The sequence below is a fragment of the Delphinapterus leucas genome, chromosome 15, assembly GCF_059928025.1.
Source record: "Delphinapterus leucas isolate spDelLeu-1000000601 "Yukka" chromosome 15, BTC_Dleu_Yukka2, whole genome shotgun sequence".
NCBI lineage: Eukaryota > Metazoa > Chordata > Mammalia > Artiodactyla > Monodontidae > Delphinapterus > Delphinapterus leucas.
Window position 1 is genome coordinate 37339105 of NC_143143.1, and position 25105 is coordinate 37364209.

General features: G+C 52.1%; 1 protein-coding gene across 1 annotated transcript; it reads right to left on the minus strand.

The window, feature by feature from the left end:
• Window positions 1-5226: 5226 nt before the first annotated feature.
• LOC111184996 (tryptase-2-like) lies at window positions 5227-7236 on the minus strand. The gene is made up of 6 exons (XM_022594107.3): window positions 7051-7236; window positions 6714-6774; window positions 6375-6546; window positions 5998-6263; window positions 5682-5845; window positions 5227-5608 (listed from the first exon to the last, which is right to left on the minus strand). The coding sequence occupies exons 2-6, from the start codon at window positions 6772-6774 to the stop codon at window positions 5444-5446; spliced, it is 828 nt and encodes a 275-aa protein (XP_022449815.2). The 5' UTR covers window positions 7051-7236; the 3' UTR covers window positions 5227-5443.
• Between the last annotated feature and the right edge of the window lie 17869 nt (window positions 7237-25105).

The following is a 25105-nucleotide window of genomic DNA, read 5'->3' on the forward strand; positions in this document are numbered from 1 at the left end:
CTAAAAACTGTGGTGGAGCGTCTGGATTCCCGATGCTGTCCAGCTAGACTGACCTTGGCGTCGTACGGAGAAAGGCCCAGTGCACGTGTGTTGGGTGTGAGAAAGAGGCTGCTCTTAGGGGACACTTGGGTGAGGGGCTGCATGGATCCTGAGAACCCCCGGCTCCCTCTGTCTGCTGTATGGCCTCAGGAAAGTACCTCCCCCCTGGTCCCCAGACTCCTCATTAATACAAGGATGGTCTGGGATAGATGCTCTAACTCAGCTCCTGGGCATCTCTAACCTGAGCCCCCAGATCCTCCTCCCTGGGTTCTTGGTGTCAACTCCAAGTCCTGGGATTCATCCGCGGGGGGGAGGGTAGCCTACGTGAGAGAGAGATGCTCAGACACAAGTGCATAGGCACCTGTACACACAGCCCTGGCTGGAGGCCGGAGACCTGCATTCCCTCACATCAACAATGCCCCCGACCACTGGGAGAGGGGCTGAGCTAGCCGCAGGCATTCCCTTTTGTCCAGGTCCAGCACCCTCTGGGACCCGGGGTCTCCTTTCCCAGCCCTGGAGTCAGGCTCTCCGCTGACTGAGGCACCCTGGGGCTGTGGCTCAGGACGCCTCTCCTGATGAGGGTGCACGCACCTCGTGGAGACTTCTGGGTGCGTGAGGCATCTCCCAGCATCTCAGCCACATCCTACTCGGTAGCAAATTGCTGTTGTGAGCTGAGTGAGGGTTGGAAGGGAGGGGGTGATGAGAGGGGCTGGTAGTGGGGTGGTGGGGGCACTGGGAGAGGCTGAGGAGCAAGCAAGACGCAGCAGTGGCGTGAGTTAGGCACCTTGCAAGATTTCTTCTGAGCGGGGCCAGAGTTCCCAAGGGCCAGAAATTAGAAAGGAGGAAGGGACCCGTGAGCCCCAGGGCCGCCCACCGCTCCAGACCCACACGTGACAAGCTTCATCCACCACGACCCCAAGGAACGACGTCAGTTCCCTTTTATAAATGAAATCAGCTGAGGGTCAGGAAGATTTGCTGACTGGCCTGAGGTCTCACAGCTAGAAGATGACCACATCCCAGGGGCTGCTTTGTAGATATTCATTAGCTGAAAGTCTGTGTGCCCACAGCTCAGTCCATGCTAAGTTACTGTTTTTCCGGGGCAAATATGGGTTTGTGCTCACATATCTCAAGACAAATACCTTTGGAAAAAGACTTCCATGGTTCAAACTTTTAAAAAAAATTCAGCTTTATTATGGTATCATTTAAAAACACACTTATTGGGACTTCCCTGGAGGTCCAGCGGCTAGGACTCCATGGTTCCACTACAGGGGGCACGGGTTCGATCCCTGGTTGGGGTACTAAGATCCCACAAGCTGCAATGTGGCCAAAAAAAAAAAAAAAAACAACCAAGCAAAAAAACCACTTATTTAAAATTTGCCAATTTTAAGTCTACAGTTCAAAGACTTGGACAAAAGTATACAGCCCTGTAACCACCACCACCATCAAGTTTACTACATTCCCACCATCCCAAACATTCCCTCCTGTCCCTTTGCAACCAGTCTCCTCCCCACACAGAAACTGGAGAGGGAGCAGGGAAGTCCCGGGATGGGGGAGGAAGGATAGAGGAGGAGCTGAAGGCCAGGCTCTACTGGCAGGCTCCACCTGTTCCTTCTGTACACCCGGCAGGGAGGGCCTGTCACCTGCATTTGTCCCTATGTGGACACTGTGGCCTGGTAGCAAGTGGCCGACTCAGGGGCACACAGACTACAGCAGGGCCAGGTCAGACCCCACGCGGCCTGGCTGCAAAGCCTTTTCTCCCCACCTGGGCAGGGATTGGAGTCAATGCCACCCCCTCCAGGAAGCCCTCCCTGGTTCCTGCTGAGCATACTGTCTCCTCTCCTCAACCCTGGTCTTTGGGGTTTCTCAGGAGGGTCCCAGATCAAGGTCCAGACTGAGCCCAGTGGAGACAGCTCAGGCCCTGTGACTGGAGTCTCTGTGCCAGCTCACCCCCTCCCCCCATTGTCTCTTTCCCCCCACCTGTCCCCAGGTCCCGTGGTCTCCATCAGTCAGGCACAGCACCAGCTGCCCAGCTGCCCTTCCTAACTGTCCTCTGTCCTGCCAGGGCCTGATAACAGAGCTGATTAGGGCCCCTGGGAGGGGCTGGGACTTTCCTGCCCCTCCCTCCTTCCTGCCCCAGCTCCCAACCCAGCTCCTAAGCACCGGGACCCTTGTGGGTCCCTCTGAGACCTTCTAGGTCAGCCACCCCCTCTTAGGTGGGGGGAAACTGAGGCACAGGGGCGGGTGGAGAGCTGCCTGATGATCCACAGGGTGGGGGAGGGAGGCACAGACTGGTCTTCTTCCCACCAGCGCCAGGCCCGGAGCCACGGCTTGGACGCGTGTGCTCCACGTTTGACCTGGTGACAAATAAGGACAAATAAGGATGACAGCGACACCACCTCTGTGTGTGGGGCCTGTACTGAGCCCGTGAGGACTGCACACCTGGGAGGCTGTCCCCGTCAGCCAGGCACGGGGTGGGGGAGGGAGGAATCGGAGCCTAGTCTGCCCCTCCTAGGGCCCAGGAGGCCTGGGCTCACCCTGTATGGAGGGCGGAGGCAGGTCTGGAAAGACCCAGGTCCTCTGACTCTGGGAACCCCAGTGCCATCCCCGGGTCCCACTTCTGGGCCCCCACCTGTCCCGGCTCAACTCACTCCAGCACTGGGGACCTCTCTCCCTACCTGCACCCCATCACATGGCTCCCTGCAGGGCCCTTAACACCCCCAGGGTTCCAGCCTGCTGTTGAGAAAGAAACTCAGAATTTCATCCCCTCGATGTCCCCTTGATGTCTTTGTGACACGGTGCTGTTTCTGTTCCCACTTGCCAGGAGGGCAAACTGAGGCATGGGGCATGGGAGGGGTGTGTCCTGCCCGAAGTGCTCCCTCCCCGGCCCTGGGGATGCCCTTGTGGCCCAGGACGGGGTGAGGGGCCCTGTCGCCCAGCGTTACTGGGTCATGTGGGCCCACATGTTGGGAGGACACCTGGACAGTCCCATATCTAGGACTGGACCCTCATCCTGGCTCCCACCCCTGGCACCAACAGCTCACCCACTCAGACTGTCCTCCGGCCCGAGCCCTGACCCTTCCAGATTGAGCCGTGCTCACTCTTACCTGTAGTCAGTATCTGGGTCTGTTTTTCAGGGATACAGGGACCCCCCGGGTGTAAGCTCATGCCCTGCCCTGTTCCCCTGCCCCACCCCCGGCCTGCAGCATCTCAGGTCTGCAGCTCTGGGACTCCAGCGCCCAATTCTTATCCTCCCACCTACCTGATCCCCTGAAATACCCCTCCCTCCACACTCCACCCAGCCCAAGGCCATGTTGTACAGGCTTAAGAAAATTCTGGAAGTCATCACCCCAACAACAGATAGGAATGATCTCTGGTGGGACAGGGGAATGAGGTTTCTTCATAACATGTATGTATCCTTCAAGGGTTTACAGTGGGCATGCTCCACGTTTGTAATTAAAAATGATTCAAGACTAAGAGGAATAATGAATAGCCCCGGCCCCTCCCCCATTACGTAGCTTCAAGTCAGAGTCGGAAGTTGGGGGAGAGCCTGTGTAGAGCCAGGGCCCTGGTCCCCAGGGCTCTGCTGGGTGGACCCTCAGTGCCCCTCGGTCCCCAAGTCTCGGCAGGGATGCAGGGACAGAGGCCGGTGGGGCTGGGGAAGGACTTGGAAACACAAAGGAAGCTCTTGTCTCAGTGGTTCTGGAGCCTCACCTGACATGGAAATCGGTTCTAGAGGATTAGCATCAAAGTATGTCTGTGTGTGTGAGTGCACACACATGTGCATGAGTGTATCTGTGCCTGTGTGTGCAACAATTCAAATATTCAATCTGTAAACACAAACACCTCCAACTTTGCAAAGCCAACAAAACAATTTTCAGCAACTGTGGAAGACAAAGTGTTAATGCAGTCATTTCATTGAATACCTTAAAATGACGAAAAGAAACCGAGGACTCCAAGAGCCTCACTAACAAGGAGAAGCAGAGCTGCTGGCGGAAATGATCTGTTAGACAAACACAGGGAGCGTTCACCTCCCCCCACCCCAGGAATGAGATAAATGCAATCTGCAAAATGAAACAGCAAAAGGATGCGACTCATTACAAGAATTTCAAATGTTGAATATGGATTATGCCTTTTTGCCCACAATGTAGTGTATGATACATGTATTTGATTATGTTTTGTGTATTACATGTATTACACTATGTGTCTTGTATCATGTTTACATTATTACACTTTGACATGATATATTACGTCTCACATTTGTATCCAGTGTGTTTCACATTGTGTCACGGTGTTGGATTCAAAGAAAACCAGAGCAACAGGGGAAAAGAGACCCCAGTACAGAACTGGGCGCCATTCCGAAGAAAGCAGGGACAAGTGGGGATTGTAGCCAAGGAGCAAGGGGTTGGTGGTCAGAGAATTTCTAAGAGGAGACAGCAGGTCTGGGGGAATTCTGTTTAAACCACCCTAAAGAGGCTTCTACTGACACATCCCAGGGAGATGAAACTTAGGGCGGGGAGAGAGGGGTTTTGATCAGGTATCAAGGGAGATTGGGTACCAAGGGCAGCGGTTCTTGCTAAACTGACTCAGCAGGGTTCTTGGTAAAATGGGGTATAACCAGGAAGGGCACAGTTGGGCCCAGGAGAAGGTTCAGGAGACTGACTAATGTTTGATCAAGCAAAGAATCTCTGTCATTGGCAGTTATGAGGGGAGTGCTGTGATGTGCACGGGTAGGAGGAGACAGGGGAACAGCCTTTCTGGAAATGATGTAGCAATGCCCCCGGGGGTTCTCTGGGAATTTCCTCCAGAACACAATCACCAATAAGGAGACAGTGCTAGAATGCAGATCGAAAAAGCAGCCTTGTTCATAAGCAGGAACACATTCCCAATAAAAGACAGATGGGAGATAGGGGAAACAGGCGTGACTGTGAGATGAAATGAGACAATCGTGGGGGGTGCAGTCCTCTGCGGACTGAGATCTGACAATAGCAGGGGACGACTCTTCCCTTCAGGAGATGTGTGCTCTATACAAGCCAGCATGCAGAGAAGTGGGCCTGGGTGCAAGGGGCAGGGCGGGGCCATCCCCACAGCAAGGCAGGTGCTCAGGGCCCAGGGACCCACAGAGAGGGTGGCTGAACCTGGCTGGGCCCTGGACCCTTCCCTCTCCCTCAGCGACACCCACAGCCAGAAACACAGCGACGACCACATCTGCTTTTCATGATCTTTAATGAGCGTTAGTGCCCACTGCCCGCTCCCTGGGCTCGGGGCAGGGGCGTCAACAGGGGGTGCTCAGGGCAGGGGGCCAGGGAAGGTGGGGAAGGATGCCGCCTCAGCAGGAAGCAGCGGTGTGGGGACAGGAAGGGACTGTCTTCTCCGCTGACCCAGGTGGCAACCCTGGGGACCGGGCTCAGGGCTCCTCGGGGACATACTGGTGGATCCAGTCCAAGTAGTGGGTGATGCGGGTGTAGATACCTGGCCGGTTGGGCTGAGCACAGCCGTCGCCCCAGCTGACCACACCCGCCTGCAGCCAGGTGCCATTCACCTTGCAGACCAGGGGCCCTCCGGAGTCGCCCTGGGGAGGGGAGGGGTCAGCGGTGGCTGTGAGGCCTGGGCGGCTGGGGGCTGCAGGGGGACGCGAGACCCACCTGGCAGGAGTCCCTCTTGCTATTCCCGGCACAGAGCATGTCGTCCCGGACGATCGGGATGTTGTCCCCTGTGTACAGACCAGTGTGGTATTTCATGTCACAGATGCTGTTTTCCACGACGGGGACCTTCACCTGCTTCAGGGGAAATGGCGGTGGCAGGGGTTCTGGGGGTGAGAGGAGAGGAAGGATGCTGCATCAGGAGAGTGTGGGATCACCGCCCTGAGCCGGCCGGTTGGGACCCTGTTCCCCAGAGGAAACCCCAGGTGGTGGAGCTGTGATGTGCCCAAGTCCCCCTCCAGCGGTCCCTGACACTCACGTCCACTGTTCAAGTTGCCCCAGCCTGTCACCCAGCACCGAGTCCCCGGGCGAAAGGTCTCCGGGGCAGGGGGCAGGGTGACCGGATGGACGTGGCTGGAGATGTTCACGGGGTCCCCAAGCTCCAGCAGGGCGATGTCCGCCCCGTTCTCAACTATGTAGTAGTTGGGGTGGGGGATGACCCTGCTGATGGGCAACAGCTCGTCCTGGTAATAGAGGTGCTGCTCCCGCAGCTGCACCCTGAGGACTGTGGGGTCTTGGACTTGCCTGGGGAGAGAGAGGGCCACCTACTCAGGGGCTGAGCCACCTCCGGGACACCCAGGAGCGTGGGTAGAGCCCCAGGCCCACCCCTACCCGCCAGGCCCTGTGGAGACTCACGGTCCGACGCAGTGGGCCGCGGTCAGCACCCACCAGGGGTGGATCAGGGAGCCCCCGCAGATGTGTTTCCAGTACTGGGTGCTGAATCTCAGGCTCACCTGCCAGGGCCACTTGCTCCCAGGGGCCTCCCGTCCCCCTACGATGCCTGCTCGCTGCAGAGCCTGGTCTGAGGCTGGGGCAGGAAGTGCCTTCAGGACACGACACGACCCAGCCATCGGGCTCAGCCCTTCCCTGTGCCAGCACCACCCTGGGCTTCTCTGAACCCACCCACCCATCCCTGGGCTTGTGGGGGGTGGGGTGAGTGGACAGAGACAGAACGGGCCCAGGGTCAGGACTCACCAGCGGCCGCATGGACCAGGCTCACCAGGAGGGGCAGCGCCAGCACCGGCAGATGGAGCATCTGGAAGGAGCGCGGAGGGGCAGCTGGAGCTTGGCTGGGGGTCTGTGGGGTGTGGGTTCTGTGGGGTGGGGTGTCTGTGGGGTGCGGGGTCTGCAGGGTGTGGGGTCTGCAGGGTATGGGGTGCAGGTTGTGGGGTGTAGGTGGAGTCGGGGCCCCTGGTGATCAGGGGCTCTGTCCAGGCCAGGGGGTCTGGGGCCTCAGTGCTCCAGATCTGAGGCTCAGCCATCCTGCTCCACGGTGACACCCAGGTGTCAGGCTCCCACTGGGGGTTCTCACCTTGGCGTGTCCAGCTGCTTTTGCCCAGCCCTCTCTCCCTGCCTCTTATCCTCACAGAGCAGGACAGGGTCAGGGGAGGGATGCTGGTCATCCAATCCAGAGGGAGGAAGTGGATGACTCAGACCCAGTGCCCGAGTCCCTCTGGCCAGGAAGGGGCCCTGCAGCCCCCGCCCCAGATGGCAGACCCGATTCCTCTGTGAAGTCGGACAACAGTCATCTCTGGGTGTTATCTGAACAGTTAACTCTGCCATCAGTGGAACCTTGTTATCTGGTGATCTGAGTGCCATCAGCAGAGGGACAGGCAGAGGGAAGTAAAGAGGAGATGACAGGAGAGGCCAGTGCCAGCCTTCGCTGGACACTCCCCACCAGGCCCACCACCCCTGTCCCCGGTCCTGCAGTGCCAAGGCGACCACTGTACTTGTCCGTCCATCCGCCCCACCTCCTTACTCTCCCCTGAGCCTGCTGGTCACCCTGGGCTTCCAGCCCACTGCCCCACCTCACGGCCTCCTAGACCCTGCTTCCCCCACCCACACACATCCACCCGGGTGGCCCCTCCTATGCCCTGGGGGAGCCTCGCCCTGGCTCTGTCTCTGGCTGGCTCCCTTGAACACCCTAGGGGTGTATTCAACTGGATTTTTCGGGGGACAGCATCTTGCTAGAGGGAGGCCTGGAGACCCCCCCACCTCAGGCCTCCCTCTAGCAGACGGTGCTCACTTATTCTCTCAACAAACTGGTCCCAGCGCCTCCAGGTGCTGCATCCGGGTCCCATGCACCAGGTTGATGGAGATGGGACCCTAGGAGACCACGGTGGAGGAGGCAGGGACAACAGGTGACATGCTGGTGCCCAGGGCCCGCCAGGGGACTTGGCGGGGCTTAGGGAGCACAGAGGGCCGCACCTCCAAGGAAGGCTCTGATTGGCTGAGCCCTGGGAAGCAGACCAATCAGCAGCTCGAGGATGTGATTGCTCTGACTGGCTAACATTGGACCAACACCTGGCCAGGCCGAAGGGGGTGGGAGGGCGCTAGGTGATGGGAAGGAGTTAACAGATCCCACATGGGTCCCCCTGAAGACCCTCTCAGGTGAGTATCCTTAGTACACAAAGGACCACCTCCTCACTCTTGCAACCCAGTAATAACAAAAAGTTTAAGTCCCTCATATAAAATCAGTAATAACCAAATAAATAAACAATTCATTGAAGAAATGTAAATGACCATGTGCACATTAAAAAGATTTCACCTAGTTAATAACGAAAATGCAATATAAACTGAGCGATCATCTTGGGGGTCACGTTTGCAAGGTTTCTGAGACGCAGTTCCCTGTGTTGCAAGGTTGTGTCCCACGTGTCGCACGGGCTTGGGAAGAGATGCTGTTGACAAGTGGTGTCGTCAAGGGCCTTAAAACAAGTGATCTCATGACCTTACTGTGGATTTCTAACTGTGGAATGAGTGAGTGACGAGTGAAGGCCATGGGTGCATTCAGCTCCCGGGTAGCCCATGGGGAGGTCTCTGGCTGAGGCTGTGGTCTTTGGGGCCAGACACGGGGGTCCTGCTTCCCCAGGCGTCACAAGCCACTGGCCTAAGGTGGGATCTGAAGTGAGAAGGGTCAGGGGGAGGACTCCCAGGGAGGAGCCTGGGAGATGCCCAGAGAGCCTCAGCCAGCCAGGGACAGGGGTACCCAGAGGAAAGTGGGGCTGGGCCACCCTTGGTGGGTGGGCTGCTGCCCTGGGGAGGAGGGACCTGGGGGGTGGTCCTCCCCAGGGGTGGGCTCTGGGGGTGACAGGGGGAGCATGAAGGAGATCAGAGTTGGGGGCATGTGTGTGCGTGGGGGGACTGTCTTCTGCAGCCCTGGTGACAGCTGAGTAAAGGAAAGACCTATCCACCGAGGACATGGCCTGTGTCCCATGGCACTCGTCTTCCAGGACAGGCACAGCCACCCTGCCAGCCATCTCAGAGAGAGAGAGATGCTCCTGTCCCTGGACTGTTGGTCCATATTCTCCAAACTACCTGGAGCTCAGGGTCCCTGTAACATCTGGGACAGCGTGAACAGAAGGACAGAGGACACAGCCAGCGCAGGACCCTCAGGGTCTCCACCAGGCATGCTCCAAGTGCTGTTCTCGTGAAGAGAAGAGATGAAGAGGCTCTGCTGTGTTGGGAGGGGAGCTCATTCCGTGTGAGTGTAACGTGTGCTCCAGGCCGTCTCCACCTTTCCGAATCCAGCCCAGTGAGGTCAGTAAGGATCCTCCACCCAGGATACCTGCTTCCGGCCAAGATGGGGTTACAGGGGGCATGTGCAACCCCCCCACTGTAGGCAGCTAGACGCTGGGGAAAGTACACAAAATAGCGGTTTCAGACATTGGGCAAGGGGCAGCGTGGGACAGCCCCTGAGAGAAGGGCAAAGGGTGAGGCGAGAGCCACAGTGACCACAGCGCACCTGGAGGCAGCTGTGAGGGGGTGGGGAGCCCCAGGCGGCCAGAACTCGTGAGGCCGCGAGCCAGGGAGGAGACACCTGCACACAGTGAGTTCCAGAGGCCCCCGGAGGGGTCCCCTGGGGTCCTGCCAGTGCTTGAGAGGAAAGCGTCAACACCAGGAACGAGGTCAGGGACAAGAACCATCTGAGGGGAGCAGGCAGAGGATTCTGGGTGCTCACACAGGCCTGGGAACGTCTCATGGTCCCCCAGCTGATTGGAGAAACCTCGTGATACCCGGCTCTGGCCAGGTCCCATCAACTTAGCAGTGGAGTGAAGTTAGCACAAGGGTGACCGCTTCTCCAGACCCACCCTGACAAAGTTGACGAGCAAGCCTCAGAAGGATCTGGCAGATTCCAAATGACTTAATGGCATTCAGGAACACAGCCCCAAACGTTTGAAGTAACATAGCAAAATCCAGCCACCAACCATAGAGTGTGCACAAGGTCTGGCGTCCAATCAAACACTACTAGGCACGGTCACAAAAAGATGAATCCTGTATGACTCTCCTTGCATGAGGTCCTTAGAGATGTCAAATTCATAGAGACAGGAAGTAGAAAGTTGGGTGCCAGGGCTTGGGAAGGGGGAGGGGGGTTGTTTAGTGGGGATGGAGTTTCAGTTTTACAAGATGAAAAGAGTTCTGGAGATTGGTTTACCACAATGTGAATGTACTTTACTGAACTGTACACTGAAAAATGGTTAAGATGGTCAAGTTTATGTTATACGTATTTTGACACAATTTAAAAAAATAAGTTTTTAAAAATTACCAGGCATGAAAAGAAATTTTAAGAAAAGATGACCTATAACCAGAAAAAAAGTCAGTCACTCTAAACAGATCCAGAAATGATGGAGTTCACAGGCAGGGATGCTGAAAGAGCTGTTACAAGTATGTTCAGGTAGAGGAAACGTGAGTGTGATGAGAAAAATGGAAGCTGTAAAAAGACCTGAATGAAACATCTAGACACAAACGATAAAATCTCTACATTGAAAACAATACATCCTAGATGGAGTTATTGACGGATTACACACAGAGGAAAAGAACAGTAAAATTGAAGACATACTAATAGAAACCGTCCAAAATGAAACACAGAGAGAAAAAGCCAGGAAAAAATTAACAGAATCACCTGGGAGTATTGAACAGTCTTTCATAAATTATCTGGGGCCCCAGAAGGAGAGGAGGAGGAATAAACTAAAATGATATTTGGGGAATTAATGGCCCTGAACTTTCCATATTTGATGAAACTATAACCAGAGATCTAACCATCTCAATGAATTCCAAATAGGATAAACCTAAAGAAAAACAGGCCAAAGCACGTTGTGTATTGCTGAAAGCCAGTGAGAGAGAGAGAAGATTAAAAACATCCCCAGGAGGAAAAACACAGTACACAGAAACAAAGACAGGGGAATTCCCCAGTGGCGCAGTGGTTAAGAATCCGCCTGTCAATGCAGGGGACACGGGTTTGATCCCTGGTCTGGGAAGATCCCACATGATGCAGAGCAACTAAGCCTGTGCACCACAACTACTGAGCCTGCGTTCTAGAGCCCACAAGCCACAACTACTGAGCCCACGTGCTCTGCAGCAAAAGAAGCCACTGCAATGAGAAGCCCACACACTGCAACGAAGAGTAGGCCCCGCTCGTCGCAACTAGAGAAAGCCTGTGAGCAGCAACGAAGACCCAAAGTAGCCAAAAAAAAAAAAAAAAAAAAAAATCTGAGGGGGAGTCATCGTTAAATCAGTAAAGAAAAAAAGAAAAGAGAAAAAGAGACTATGTACATTGAGTTATTTAACCAGAGTAAATATCGTTCAAAAAAGGAATGTGAAACAAAGTTTTTCAGTCAAACAGTGGCCGAGAGACTCTATTTGCCAGTGTACCTGCACTTCGAGAAATGTAAAAGGATGTTCTGGAGACAGTAGGATGTGATAGCAGAGGAAAACTCTACAGCTGGACAAAGTAAGACAAGCTCTGGAAATGGAAATGCCTGAATAAGAAGACATTTTTTTTCTCATTTAAAAAACATTTAAAGGATAAAAGTTACTATTTTAAAGCAACAACTGAAACAGTGTACCGTGTGGTTTATAGCGTACTTGGAGGTAAAGTATGTGACCACAGTAACACAAAAGATCTGCAGACATTTAAAGCCTATTGTTATGAAGCGAAGTTGTATGTGAAGTTGTATAATCATTTAAAAGTAACTAAAATTTTATTTTTTAGAGCAGTTTTAGGTTTACAGACAGTTGAGCAGAGAGTACAGAGTTCCGATACACCCGCCCCCCACAATTTTCCCATCATGAACATCTTGTGTTAGTGAGGTATATTGTTATCATTGATGAGTTGGTATTTTTTTAATATTTATTTTATTTACTTATTTAGGCTGTGCCAGGTCTTACTTACGGCATGCGGGGTCTTTAGTTGTGGCATGCGAACTCTTAGCTGTGGCTTGTGGGATCTAGCTCCCGACCAGGGAAACTTGGGCCCCCTGCATTGGGAGCACAGAGTCTTACCCACTGGACCACCAGGGAAGTCAGTCCTGATGAGTCAGTATTGATACATTATTATTAACTAACATCCACAGTAGACATTAGGGTTCGCTCTTGGTGTTGTATATTTTATGGGTTTTGACAAATGCATAATGACGTGTGTCCACCATTACAGTATCATACAGAAGCGTTTCACTGCACTAAAAAATCATCTGTGCTCCCCCGATTCATCTTTCTCTCCTGAACCCTTTGCAACCCCTGATCTTTTTATTGTCTCCATAGTTTTGCCTTTTCCAGAATGTCTTAGAGTTGGAATCATATGTATGCAGTCTTTTCAGATGGGCTCCATTCACTAAGCAGTATACATTTAAGGTCTTTTCATGGCTTGATAGTGCATTTCTTTTTTATTTTTGAATTTTATTTTATTTTTTATACAGCAGGTTCTTATTAGTCAATATATGTCAATCCCAATCTCCCAATTCATCCCACCACCACCACCATCCCCCGCATTTCTTTTTATCACCGAATATTCCACTGTCGAGATGGTCCACAATTTGCTTATCCATTCACCTACTGAAGACCCTTTGGTTGCTTCCAGTTTTTGGCAATTATGAATAAACCTGCTATAAACATCTGTGTGCAGGTTTTTGTGTGGACATAAGTTTTCAACTCACTTGCGAAAATGAATACCTAGGAGCATGATTGCTGGATCGTAGGGTGAGAAACTGCTCAACTGTCTTCCAGAGTAGCTGTTCCATTTTGCATTCCCACCAGTAATGAACAAGAGTCCCTGTTGCTTCACATCCTCGCCAGCGTTTGGTGTTGTCGGTGTTTTTGATTTTTAGCCATCCTAATAGGCGGGTAGTGGTAGCTCATTGTTGCTCTAACTTGCAGTTTCTTGACGACGTATGATGGTGAGCATCTTTTCATGTGCTCACTTGCCATCTCTATATCTCCTTTGGCGAGGTGTCTGGTTAGGTTTTTTGCCTATTTTTGTATTTGGATTGCCTGCTTTGTCATTGTTGAGTTTTAAGAATTCTTTGTGTATTTGGATAACAGTCCTTTATGTGACTCATGTTTCGCAAAGATTTTCTCCCATTCTGTGGCTTGTCTTTTCATTCTTATAATTGTGTCTCTTACAGAGCAGAAGTTTATAATTTTTATGAAGTCCAACTTATCCATTTTTTTCCTTCATGGATCTTGCCTTTGGTATTGCATCTTAAAACGCATCACCAAACCCGAGGTCATCTAGATTTTTCTCCTATGTTATCTTCTAGAAGTTTTATATTTTTTCATTTCACATTTAGGTTTATGATCCATTTTGAATTAATTTTTGTGGAAGGTCAGTGTTAAGATTCATTTTTTGCATGTGGACGAGCAATGTTGAGCACCATTTGTTGAAAAGCTTGTCTTTTCTCCATTGAATTGCCTTTGCTCCTTTGTCAAAGATCAGATGACTGTTCTATATGAGTCTATTTTGGGGCTCTCTATCCTATTCCATTGATCTATTTGTCTATTCTCTCATCAATATTATCATAGCTTTATAGTAAGTCTTGAAGTTGGGTAGTGTCCGTCCTTTAACTTTGTTCTTTTTCTTCAATATCATGTTGGCTATTTCGTGTCTTTTGCTTTTCCACGTAAAATTTATTTATTTATATTTTTAAACTTTTAAAAACAATTTATTTATTTATTTAACTTATTTTATTTTTGGCTGCATTGGGTCTTCAATGCTGCACGTGGGTTTTCTCTAGTTATGGCGAGTGGGGGCTACTCTTTGTTGCGGTGCATGGGCTTCTCATTGCGGTGGTTTCTCTTGTTGAGGAGCATGGGCTCTAGGCACGCAGGCTTCAGTAGTTGTGGCTCACTGGCTCTAGAGCACAGGCTCAGTAGTTGTGGCGCACAGGCTTAGTTGCTCCACGGCATGTGAGATCTTCCCGGACCAGGGCTCGAACCCATGTCCCCTGCATTGGCAGGTGGATTCTTAACCACTGCGCCACCAGGGAAGCCTCCACGTATACTTTAGAATCAGTCTGTTAACATTCACAAAATAGCTTGTTGGGATTTGGATTGGGATTGTGCTGGACCTATGATCAAGTTGGGAATGTTCGGCATCTTAATAACACTGTCTTCCTACCCATGAACATGGAAATCTCTACATTTATTTAGACTCCTGATTTCTTTCATCAGAACTGTGTTGTTTTCCTCATATAGATCTTGTACATACTTTGTTAGAGTATTCCTAAGTACTTAATTTTGGGAAGTGTTAATGTAAATGGCATTGTGTTTTTAATTTCAAATTCCAATTCTTCACTTCTGGTATATAGCAATATATAAAATATAACAACTGACTGTAATATTAACCTACCCTGCAACCTTGTTACAATACCATATTAGTTCTAGGAATTTGTTTGTTGTCTATTCTTTGGGATTTTTCTAAATGGACAATCATGGCATCTTCAAACAGAGAAAATTTTATGTCTTCTTCCCAATCTGTACACCTTTTGTTTCCTTTTCTTATCACATCATTGAGGACTCCAGTAAGATATTGACTGGAAGTTCTTCATTTCTGTTACAGTGTTCTTAATTTCTAGCATTTCCTTTTGGCTCTTCCTTAGAGTTTTCATCTCTCTGATTACATTACCCATCTGTTCTTGCATAGTGTTCACTCTTTCCATTAGAGCCCTTAGCATATTATCATAGTTATTTTAAGTTCTCAGTCTGATAGTTGCCAATCTCTGCCTTATCTGAGTCTGGTTTATTACTTGCTTTATCTTTTCAGACTGTTTTCCTTGCTTTTAGCATGCCTTGTGATTTTTTTGGTGGAAACTGGTTACAGTGTACTGGCTAATAGGAGCCGAGACAAATAGGTCTTTAGTGTGAGGATTTGTGTTTACCTGGCTGGAGTTGGGGTGTGTTGACTGTTTGTGAGGCTTCAAATTCCTCTGGTGTCCTGGTCCTTTCTCTTCTGTTGCCTTTGGTTTCCCTAGAAGCTCCTCCTTAAATAGAGCTTATGTCCACAGCCCTCTCAGTTGTGATCCAGTGTTATTATGCTGGAGCCCTGTTGATTGGGTGGGGGAAAGGTTCAATAATCCCATGAGTAAGTCTCAGTTTTTTAGTGGGCTTACAGGAAGGCTGGAGGGGACTGAGTGGCCTACCTGTCCTTCCCCAGGTCTGGTGAAGTGGTTTTCCTTGAGGGCAGGCTTCTGTCACAGACAACAGAAAGCTCTGGGTGCATTTCTAGTTGATTATTTCCGCTCTCCCTGCTTGAAACCTGAAGGCTTTTTTTCTTGGATCTTCTCCCTGAGAGCCTGGTGCAGCTCCTGCAGGAAACTCTCATCAAAGTGCAAGCACGCCCAGGACTGGTGCCCCAGGAAGTTTTAACGCCCAAGCTCCCAGGCTCAGTGTCCAGCAGACACTCTGCACGTGTTCTCAGGCTCTGAATCTTCTGCTCAGTGGGAGCGTCTCTGTAGTCATCTGCCTGTCCAGTCTGGGGACAGAGGTTTGCCCTGTGACCTGGATTCTCCCATGGGACTTCACTTGGCCTTCAGTTTGTTCTTCACTTCCTTGTTGTGAGGATGGAAATCATGACTTCCAAGCTCTTTATGTGTCAGAGCAGAAACCGGAAGTCTATAGATGTATATTTTTCTGAGATAACGCTAATATACAACAGAATTCACAGACTGTGAGACTCCAGTTCAATGAAGTGTGACGATTGTAACACCTGTGTGACCACCACCCAAAACAAGACATATCACCTGGAAGGTTTCCTCATGTCTCCTTCTAGCCAAGACCCTCCTCCACCCTCAGAGGCAGCCGCTGTCATGATTTTTGTCACTGTAGGTTAGTTTTGCTGATTCTAACGCTGCACATGGAAGTGTCACATGTGCCGTGTGGATGTCCTCTGCTCAGCGGAACGATGCTGAGTTCCACCGAGGTGGTTGTGTACATGTGGAACTGACTCCGTTCTGTGGGTGAGAAGAACTCCATGGTACTGAAGATACTCTCCTGTTTTGTATAGAAGCTTCATTGTGTCAACACCCCCGTTTCACATAAACCCATCGTGAATTAAGTTTTGTGTCTGATGTAAATGGGGCCCCAGTTTCACTTCTTCCCACACGCTTATCTTATCAGCCCAGCACCACTGATCGAAAAGGCCACCTGTTCCCCATTCAATATCAGTGACATCGTGGTCGTTAATCAAGTGGTCCTGCAGCTCTGGGATCTATATCTACTCTGTTCTGTTCCTTTTATCTTTGTGTGCATCCTTCCCCAATGCATGGTTTTGGTTATTACAGCTCTAGAGTATGTCTTGATGTTGGAGAGGATGAGTGAGCCATCTTTGTCTTTTTCCTCTAAATTTTCCTGGCTATCCCAGGTCCTTTCCATTTTCATATTAACTTTAGAATCAGACTGGCAATCTCTGCAAGAGGTAGGGCCGCTGGCAAATTGATTTGGATTGCACGAGGCTATAAATCAAAATGGATATAATTGCTATCTTAACAATCCAGAAACATGACACATCTCTCTTTAGGGCTCTTAAAATGTCTCTCGGCGACGTTTTGTACTTTTTGTTGTATTGACTTTGCACACCTTTCTTTAAATGTATCATTAGTGGGTTTTTTTTTTTTTTTTAATTCTATAGGAAATTGTTTTGTGTTTTCTATTTTCCAATTACTGGTGGATGATATTTAGAAATACAGTAATTTTTGCATATTCATTTTGTGCCTCACAGCCTCGCTGAATTCATTTATTCTGGTGTTTGCAGAAGATTTTTGTTTTTCTATGTATGTGATCGTGTCACCCACAAGTAAAGTGGATTTATTTCTGCCGCGAGCTCAGCTCCGTCCGGAGTCCTGCAGTTTCCCGCGTGTCCACCAGAAGGAGCGCCTGGCTTGAAAAGCAGAGGCCCCGTAGCACCTGCCGGGCAGGGCTGGACAGATGCTGGGACAGGAGGGACTCGACGCCCGGCCACCCCTTACCTGCCCACTGGGTCGCGGTCGCAGAGTGGAGGTCCGACTGCAGCTGCGGCCCTGGCCTGGGACCTCCGAGGAGCAGGCGGCACTGCGCGTGGGCGTGGGAGGTGGACAGCTGGACCTGGAGTTCTGGGGTCTGCAGACTCTTCTACGTGTGACCTTGGCCTCAGTTCCCACGGGGAGAGGATGATGAGCTGGGCCGGACCCAGGGCTGCTGCAGTGGTTCTTCCTCCAGGCCCAGCCTGTGGTCTGCGCCCTCCCTGCCAGGAAGGGTCATGGGTCAAGGGTCAGAGGGCGGGAGGGCAGGAGAGCCTGGGATGTGGGTCAGTTAGGGTGGCCAAAGCCCTCACTCAGTTCACCACACCACCTGCAGTCAGGTACTGGCCGACCAAAGGTCCTTCAGGTTGTCCTGGGGGCAGGGTGGGGTTAGGACCAGGATGCCAGGGAGTCAGGGAGTCCCCATCCTCTGCCTCGCACGCCTGGGCTCGCCTGGCATGCCTCCCCAGGCCGTGGGGACACAGCATGTCTGGCCAATTGGGGCTGCCCCCTGGGCCGGGTATTCCTGGCTGGTGGTCTCTGCGGGACAGTGGAGGAGGCTCTGGGGTAGGGGACAGGCTGTAGGGGATGGGGGCAGCAGCCCTGTGCTGTGGAGTCACCCAGATACAAGTCCACACATGGGACCCCAGGCACCGACTCACAGCGCGGATTGCACACTGAGCCCTTGGTGACTTACTACAAAGATGCAGTAACCATGGGAGTGTGGTATTAATGGAGGGTAATGTACAGATCAATAGATCAGTAGCCCAGAAAAAGACCCACACGTACATGGTCACTTGTTTTCGAGAGAGGGTAAGTGCGGCCTTCTTAACAAATGTTTCTGGAACAACTGTGTCACCTGTGTGGGAGAAGACAAGAGACTTGATGCTCGACTTGTAATTCATTCCAAATGGATCTTACACTTAAATGTAGAAATTAAAACTGTAAAACACCCAGAAGAAACCATAGCAGAAAATCCTCATGACCTGAAGGAAGGCAGAGGGGACTCAAAAACCACTGAAAGAAACAAAAAATTGGTAAATGGGACTTTGCCAAAATTTAAAACTTACACTTAGAGTGACACTGTTAAGAAAATGAAAGTACAATCCCCTAACTGGAGAAAAATATCTGTAATGCACGTATCTGATAAAGGACTTGTATCCAGATTTAGAAAGAAAGGAGGGAGGGGAGAGAACTCTTACAACCCTCTGAGACAACGCCCAACATGATTTAAATGGGCAACAGCTTGTGTAGATACTTCCTCAAAGATGAACCACGACCAAGAAACACCTGTTCACTCATCGGGAAAGTGCAGATGGAAGGAGACGCTGCCACACACCCTCTGAAATGCTGGAAAGTCACGGGCTCTGCCCACAGTCTCCCCCACCTTCCTCTGAGCCGTGCAGTCCAAAGCCTGGGCTGGGCAGATTCGGGTGGGAGTTGTGCTCGCCCGAGAGGGGGTCACGCTGCAGGGAAGAGGCGAGGGTGCTGCTGAGCGAAAAGGCTTGTGCTCGGGAGAGGGTAACGGGTGGGAGATGGTGACACGTGAGCACTACCCAAACAAGTTGAGGGATTAGGGACTGGAACCGGGTTTCACCTGCCAGAGAGGGCTGCCGGTAGGTGAGGGGATTGCAGTAAACCCCGCAGTGTGGAACTGGGACTGGGGAGAGCTGGTGGTTTCAATATAGATACTGAACTGTAGATGTGAGGTGTGGGAGCCCGTGTGTGTTCACGTGTCAGCCCGTGTGTGCATTCCCTAGCTATATCCTGGGAAACCCCAAGAGCCTCAGCGTCACCTGTCACAAGGTTCGGTTTCTAAGCACCATTTGCCCCCGAGGCGCTGGGCTCCCTAGAGAAGTGACGGGAGGGGCCTGGAATCCTCTTGTTCAGGGAAACATTCAAAGAGAGCTGAGACCTCCACAAAAAGACTTGAACAGCACCGTTCACAGCAGCTCCATGTTCATGCCCCCAACAGGAAACAGCAAGAAGTCCCCCCGCAGGTGCGAGATGAACATCCTGAGGTGCAGTCCTGCTACCCAAGTGCAGACAAGGCAGGACAACCCACCGTTCACGAGTGTTTGGAACCACCTCCCTGGGCACCAGGTGCTGCCTGGGTCACCCTAGGACTGAGTGGGACCGTGAGACTAAGGGCTAAGGGGCCACACAGGGCATGCACTCTGTTGATGAAGTCAGTTCCCATGGGGTGTAGGGAGTAGTCTCCACACTGCCGTCCAGGCTGGACGTGAGCAGCTGAGGGACGGGATGGGGACCCGAGGGATCCAGCTTCTCGCCTGGGCAGGGGGTTCCAAGTCAGCAGGGGTGGAGGCTGGAGTGACCCCTGCCCTGATGCATCCAAGGTGGAGATGTGAGTCTGAAGCCGAGTGTAGCTTCACATAGATGCAGGTGGATGCATATAAAGGTACCACGGCTACGAGGATACACACCAGTCAGTATACACACAGCCTGGCTCTGTCAGCCGTGGGGGCCTGAGGGCAATGACACCCCAAGAGCAACGAGCACATCCCGTGCCCGGATCTGGGTCTCTAAGTCCTGCAGTAAAGGGAACTGGTCTCCTCGGAGAAATGATGCTGGGACCGATTCTGGGACTGAGGCAGGAAATACACCAAATGAGCCTGGAGACTCTGTCCCAGCCCAGAGGGGCCCAGGGAGACGAGACAATTAAATGTCACGTGGGGCCCGGATGGGGGTCTGGGACAGACAGAGGGCACTAGGGGAAAAGTAAGTAAATGTGAATAAACTATGGACTTTAGTTAATATAATGCATCATATTGGTTCATCATTATAACAAATGACTCATACCAATGGAAGATGTTAACAAGAGAGGAAGGGACTTCCCTGGTGGTCCAGCGGTTAAGACTCCGCGCTCCCAGGGGGCCTGATTTTGATCCTTGGTCAGGGAACTACTAGATCCCACAGGCATGCCACAACTAAGAGTTCGCATGCCATAACTAAGGAGCCCTTGAGCTGCAACTAAAGAGCCTGCCTGCTGCAACTAAGACCCAGCAAAACCAAATAAAACAAAACAAAACAAGAGAGGAGCTTGGATGAGGAGTACACGGGTGCATCTACACTAACTTCGAAATTTTTCTATAAATCTAAACTTGTTCTAAAAAATCACATTAAAAAAAAAAAGAAATACAGAATACAGTTTGAGGCCCAGACTGAGCCCAGTGGAGATAGCTCAGGCCCTGTGACTGGAGTCTCTGTGCCAGCTCGCCCCCCTGCCCAGTGTCCCTGTCCCCCCACCTGTCCCCAGGTCCTGTGGTCTCCATCACAGATCAGTCAGGCACAGCACCAGCTGCCCAGCTGCCCTTCCTAACTGTCCTCTGTGGGCCAGGGCCTGGTGACAGAGCTGATTAGGGCCTCTGGGAGGGGCCAGGACTTTCCTGCCCCTCCCTCCTTCCTGCCCCAGCTCCCAGCCTGGCTCCTAAGCACACGTTTGTGGGTCCCTCTGAGATCTTCTAGGTCAGCCACCCCCTCTTAGGTGGGGGGAAACAGAATCACGGGGTAGGGTGGAGAACTGCCTGATGATCCACAGGGTGGGGGAGGGGGGCACAGACTTGTCTTCTTCCCACCAGCACCAGGCCCGGAGCCACGGCTTGGACATGTGTGCTCCGCGTTTGACCTGGTGACAAATACACCTAAGGATGACACCACTTCTGTGTACGGGGCCTGCGCTGAGCCTGTGAGGACCACACACCTGGGAGGGTGGCCTTGGGGGAGGGGACCTGTCCCTATCAGCCAAGCACGGGGTGGGGGAGGGAGGAATCAGAGCCCAGGCTGCCCCTCCTAGGGCCCAGGAGGCCTGGGGTCACCCTGTGTGGAGGGCGGGGGCAGGTCTGGAAAGACCCAGGTCCTCTGACTCTGGGACCCCCAGTGCCATCCCTGGGTCCCACTTCAGAGCCCTCACCTGTCTCGGCTCAATTCACTCCAGCACTGGGGACCCCACTCCCCACCTGCACCCCATCACATATGTGGGGGGCAAAAGGATGGCCCCTCCAAGATTTCCTCATACTAATGCCCAGAACCTGTGATCCTGCCAGTTTACAGGGCTTCGCAGATGTGCTTCTGGTGATGAGATGGGAGGTTACCCTGGGTTACCTGATGGGCTCAATGTCATGTGAGTCCTTAAAAATCACAGACTCTTCCCCAGCTATGGTCAGAGGAGCCAGGAAGAAGGCCGCAGTGTCAGAGAGCTGCACCACGTGGCTTTGAAGATGGCAGAGGAGCCAGGAGCCCAGGAATGCAGTGCCTCCAGAGGCTGCAAAAGTGAGGAAACACATTCTCCCCTGGAGCCGCCAGGAAGAGCACAAGCTGCCGACACTTGACTTTAGCCCAGGAGACCCATGTCAGACACGTGACCTCCAGAACCATAGGGTAATAAACGTGTCGGTACACGACAAAGTTTGGTAACTCCTTCCAGAGGCCATGGGAAAGGAGCACACCACACTCCCCGCAGGGCTTCCCACCTGCAGGGCTCAGGCCTGCTGCCTGGAAGAAGCGCCACAGGCACCCATGGTGTAATCTGGGTGGGGTGGGGGAGGCGGTAGCACAAACTGAAAATGCAGGGCCCCTTGTTAAAATGATTCCAGATCCCAAAACGGTGACAGCAGAGCAGTGAGTGGGCACGAGGCCTTCTGAGTGTGGGGCTCCAGGTGGTGGCACAGCCCACGGGCCAATGGGGCCATCCTGGCACTGTTGTGTGGTCCCCTGGACGTGGTCTCTGTGACATGGTGCTGTTTCTGTCCCCATTTGAAGGCAAGCAGGCGGAGGCACAGGGAGGGGCATCCTGGCCCCAGCGATGCCCTCCTGGCCTGGGGGGGGGTCTCCTGCAGCCCATAAGCCCGGGGGCCCGGGGTGCAGGGCCCTGAGCACCCAGGTGCCATCCCCTAGGGAGGATGCTGGTTCAGCTTGGCCCCTCTCTGGGGTAGAAGCGCCTCCCAGCCCTGCCGCCCCTTTCCAAGGCCCAGGGTGCCCCCGACGTAGAGAACCCACAAAGCGGGGGCGCTGCTTGCCTCAGATCTTGCTCCAGTTAGGAGCTTCCTCCGGGAGGCCACCATCTGCCCATCCTCGGGGGGAGCAGCCTGGACGCTGGGAGGGGGGCTGGGGCTGGGGCTGTGCCATGACCCTCTCCTTCTCCCTCCCCTAGGCTGCATCCTGCTGTGACTCGGTCTCTACTAAGTGACCCTGGGATCCTCCAGGGCAACAGCAGCCTCTTCCAGCCATAGAAGAGCTGCAAGGGCTCACTCAGGATGGGGAACCCGGGGGCCCTCAGCACCCACCTTGCCCGATGGACCCTGGCCCTCCCTACTCTTTGTCCCAACGTTCCGGGAGCCCATCTGCAGGGACCTTTGTCTCCAGCCCTTAGCACCCCAGGCTCTTTCTCCTGCCACCACCCCCTGCAGTGACTGATCCCCCTCCATCTGGCTGGGCAGGGTCCTGGTGGTCAGATCCATCAAGGGCCATCTGCACAGAGGCGGATCCTGAGACAGCAGAGCCCTGGGGCCTGAGTTTGGTTGGGGTCTGTGAGGGCACAGGGCCAAGAAGGAGGGCAGGAGGGGTCTGGAGAGGGCCAGGTGCCCCTCCCCCTGCCCTGTGGTCACCCTCGAAGGCCTGCCAGCAGCGGGAGCATCAGCGTGCTCGCCTGGTCACTCTGAGGCCCTCACGTTCTCCCACCAAACTGTGCAGCCATGGCTGTCAGTGGGCGCGTTCCGACCCAGATGAGAGGATGCTGCAGGAGACGCAGCCAGTGTGGAGGGGGGGCAGGGAGTAGATTTAGAGCTTAGGCCTGGGATCCTGGTGTGGCAGGAGCTTGTCTTCAAGACTAGACAGGGGGGACTTCCCTGGTGGTGCAGTGGTTAAGAATCTGCCTGCCAATGCAGGGGACACAGGTTCGAGTCCTGGTCCGGGAAGATCCCACATGCCGCAGAACAACTAAGCCCCTGTGCCACAACTACTGAGCCTGCGCTCTAGAGGCTGCGAGCCACAACTACTGAGCCCATGTGCCACAACTACTGAAACCCACACACCTAGAGCCCGTGCTCCGCAACAAGAGAAGCCACTGCAATGAGAAGCTCGCACACTGCAATGAAGAGTAGCCCCCTCTCGTCGCAACTAGAGAAAGCCCACACGCAGCAATGAAGACCCAACACAGCCAACAATAAATAAACTTATTAAAAAAAAAAGACTAGACGGGGGCTGAGCACGCAGAGAATGAATTCATGTGCTGGCTTCTGCCTGGGGACCTCAGACACTCAAAAGAGCATCACTCTCACCATTAAAAGAAAACAAAAAGTCAGACAAACTGCAAGCTCACAGCTTTTCTTGAAGCCTCAGGAACTGGGGCTGCAGGGCAAGCAACCAACCTGAAATCCAAGGCAAGAGAGAGACAGCACGGGGCTCGCTCTCTGGGAAGTGACAAAGAAGAACCCACGAGCCCAAGAGCTGGCTCTTTGAAAAGAAGCAAAGTGGATTAAACGTCATCCAGACTATACTAGAAAAACAGAGAGAAGACACAAACCCCAACGCCCGGAAGGAAAGAGGGGCGTCATTGCAGACCTGCGACATGTCCAACCGATAATAAACATTGTCAATAATCCGTACCCAGAAATTTGAATTGAACTAAGTCCTTGAGAGATACAAACTACCACAAAAACACTTAAGAAGAACTAGATACACTCAGTAGTCCTATGTCTATTTTTAAAATTGAATTTCTAGCCCCCCGCTCCCAACTGCCCAAACAAAACTTCAAACCCAGGTGGTTTCACTGGTAAATCTACCAAACATTTAAGGCAGAAATAACATCAAACCTACATAATTTATTCCAGAAAATAGAAGAGGAAGAAACGCTTCCCAAATGATTTGATAAGGTCAGGACTACTCTGTCTACCAAAATTAGACAAAGACGTTATAGAAAGGAAACTACAGACCAATATCCCTTATCAACATAGATACAAGAATTAAACAAAATATTAGCAAATTGAATGCAGAGAAATACAAGGGAGATAATACATCATGACCAAGAGGAGTTTTGATAAGAAAACCAAACAGAGACATTATAAGAAAAGAAAACCACAGACCAGCATCTGTCCTATAAAGAGACACCAAAATACTTAATACAATTTTAGCAAATTGAGTTCTTAAGAATATAAAAAGAATGACAGATCATGGCCAAGTACAATTCATTGCAGGAACATAAGGTTAGTTTAACATGTGAAAATCAATCAAGGTAACTCACCATATTAACAAACTAAAACAGCAAAAGTATTATCGCTTCCTTAGATGCAGAGAAAGAATTTTACAAAGTTCAACACCCATTTGTGGCGAACAGAAATTCTCAGCAAACTAATCTCAACAGTGCGCTCTAGTTAAAATGCGCGGAACTGGAGAAAGCCTGAAATAGACGTACACAAGGCCAGGTGATTTGTGAGAAAGATGACAAGGTAATTCAGTGGGTAAAAGGATGGTTTTTTCAAAAATGTGTTAAAACAGCTAGACACCTTGATGGGAGAATCAGAGCCTGGGTCTGACCTAATATCATACACAACTCAGAGACTCAGAGATGTCCACAGCCAGACAGAGCATTGCTCACACCCCAGACAAACTGCAAATCAACACACTTTCTTGATCCCATTAGAGACCCGAGGTTACAGGGCAAACAGCTGACACAAAATCTGGAGGGGGCAGGGCTGAGCACTTGGTCACCTGGGACGGATTCTGCTATAGCCAGGGACAGGCGGGCCCCAGAGCCAGGTTGGTGTCCTGGGTGGGGACAGGGCAAGGCTCCCTTAGGGCACAGGAGGAGCCACTTGGGTGGCGGTGTCGGGGGGAGTAGGGGTCCAGGATACCGTAGGGTGAGGAGGTGGGCTGGAGGCCCTGGGTGACGAGCAGGCCCAGGGGAGAGTAAGGAAGTGGGGTCGATGGACGGACAGGGACAGTGGTGCTGGGTCTGGTGGGGGAGTGTCCAGGGAAGGCTGGCACTGGCCTCTCCTGTCATCTCCTCTTTACTTCCCTCTGCCTGTCCCTCTGCTGATGGCACTCAGATCACCAGATAACAAGGTTCCACTGATGGCAGAGTTAACT

What these genes read in the sequence shown, in the direction of transcription:
- LOC111184996 (XM_022594107.3), bottom strand. Translation starts at nt 6,774, where the DNA reads ATGCTCCATCTGCCGGTGCTGGCGCTGCCCCTCCTGGTGAGCCTGGTC. An exon ending in GGGCAACTTGAACAGTGGAC is followed by an intron (nt 5,846 to 5,997) that starts GTGAGTGTCAGG and finishes TCTCACCCCCAG; the next exon opens with AACCCCTGCCACCGCCATTT. An exon ending in GCAAGAGGGACTCCTGCCAG is followed by an intron (nt 5,609 to 5,681) that starts GTGGGTCTCGCG and finishes TCCCCTCCCCAG; the next exon opens with GGCGACTCCGGAGGGCCCCT.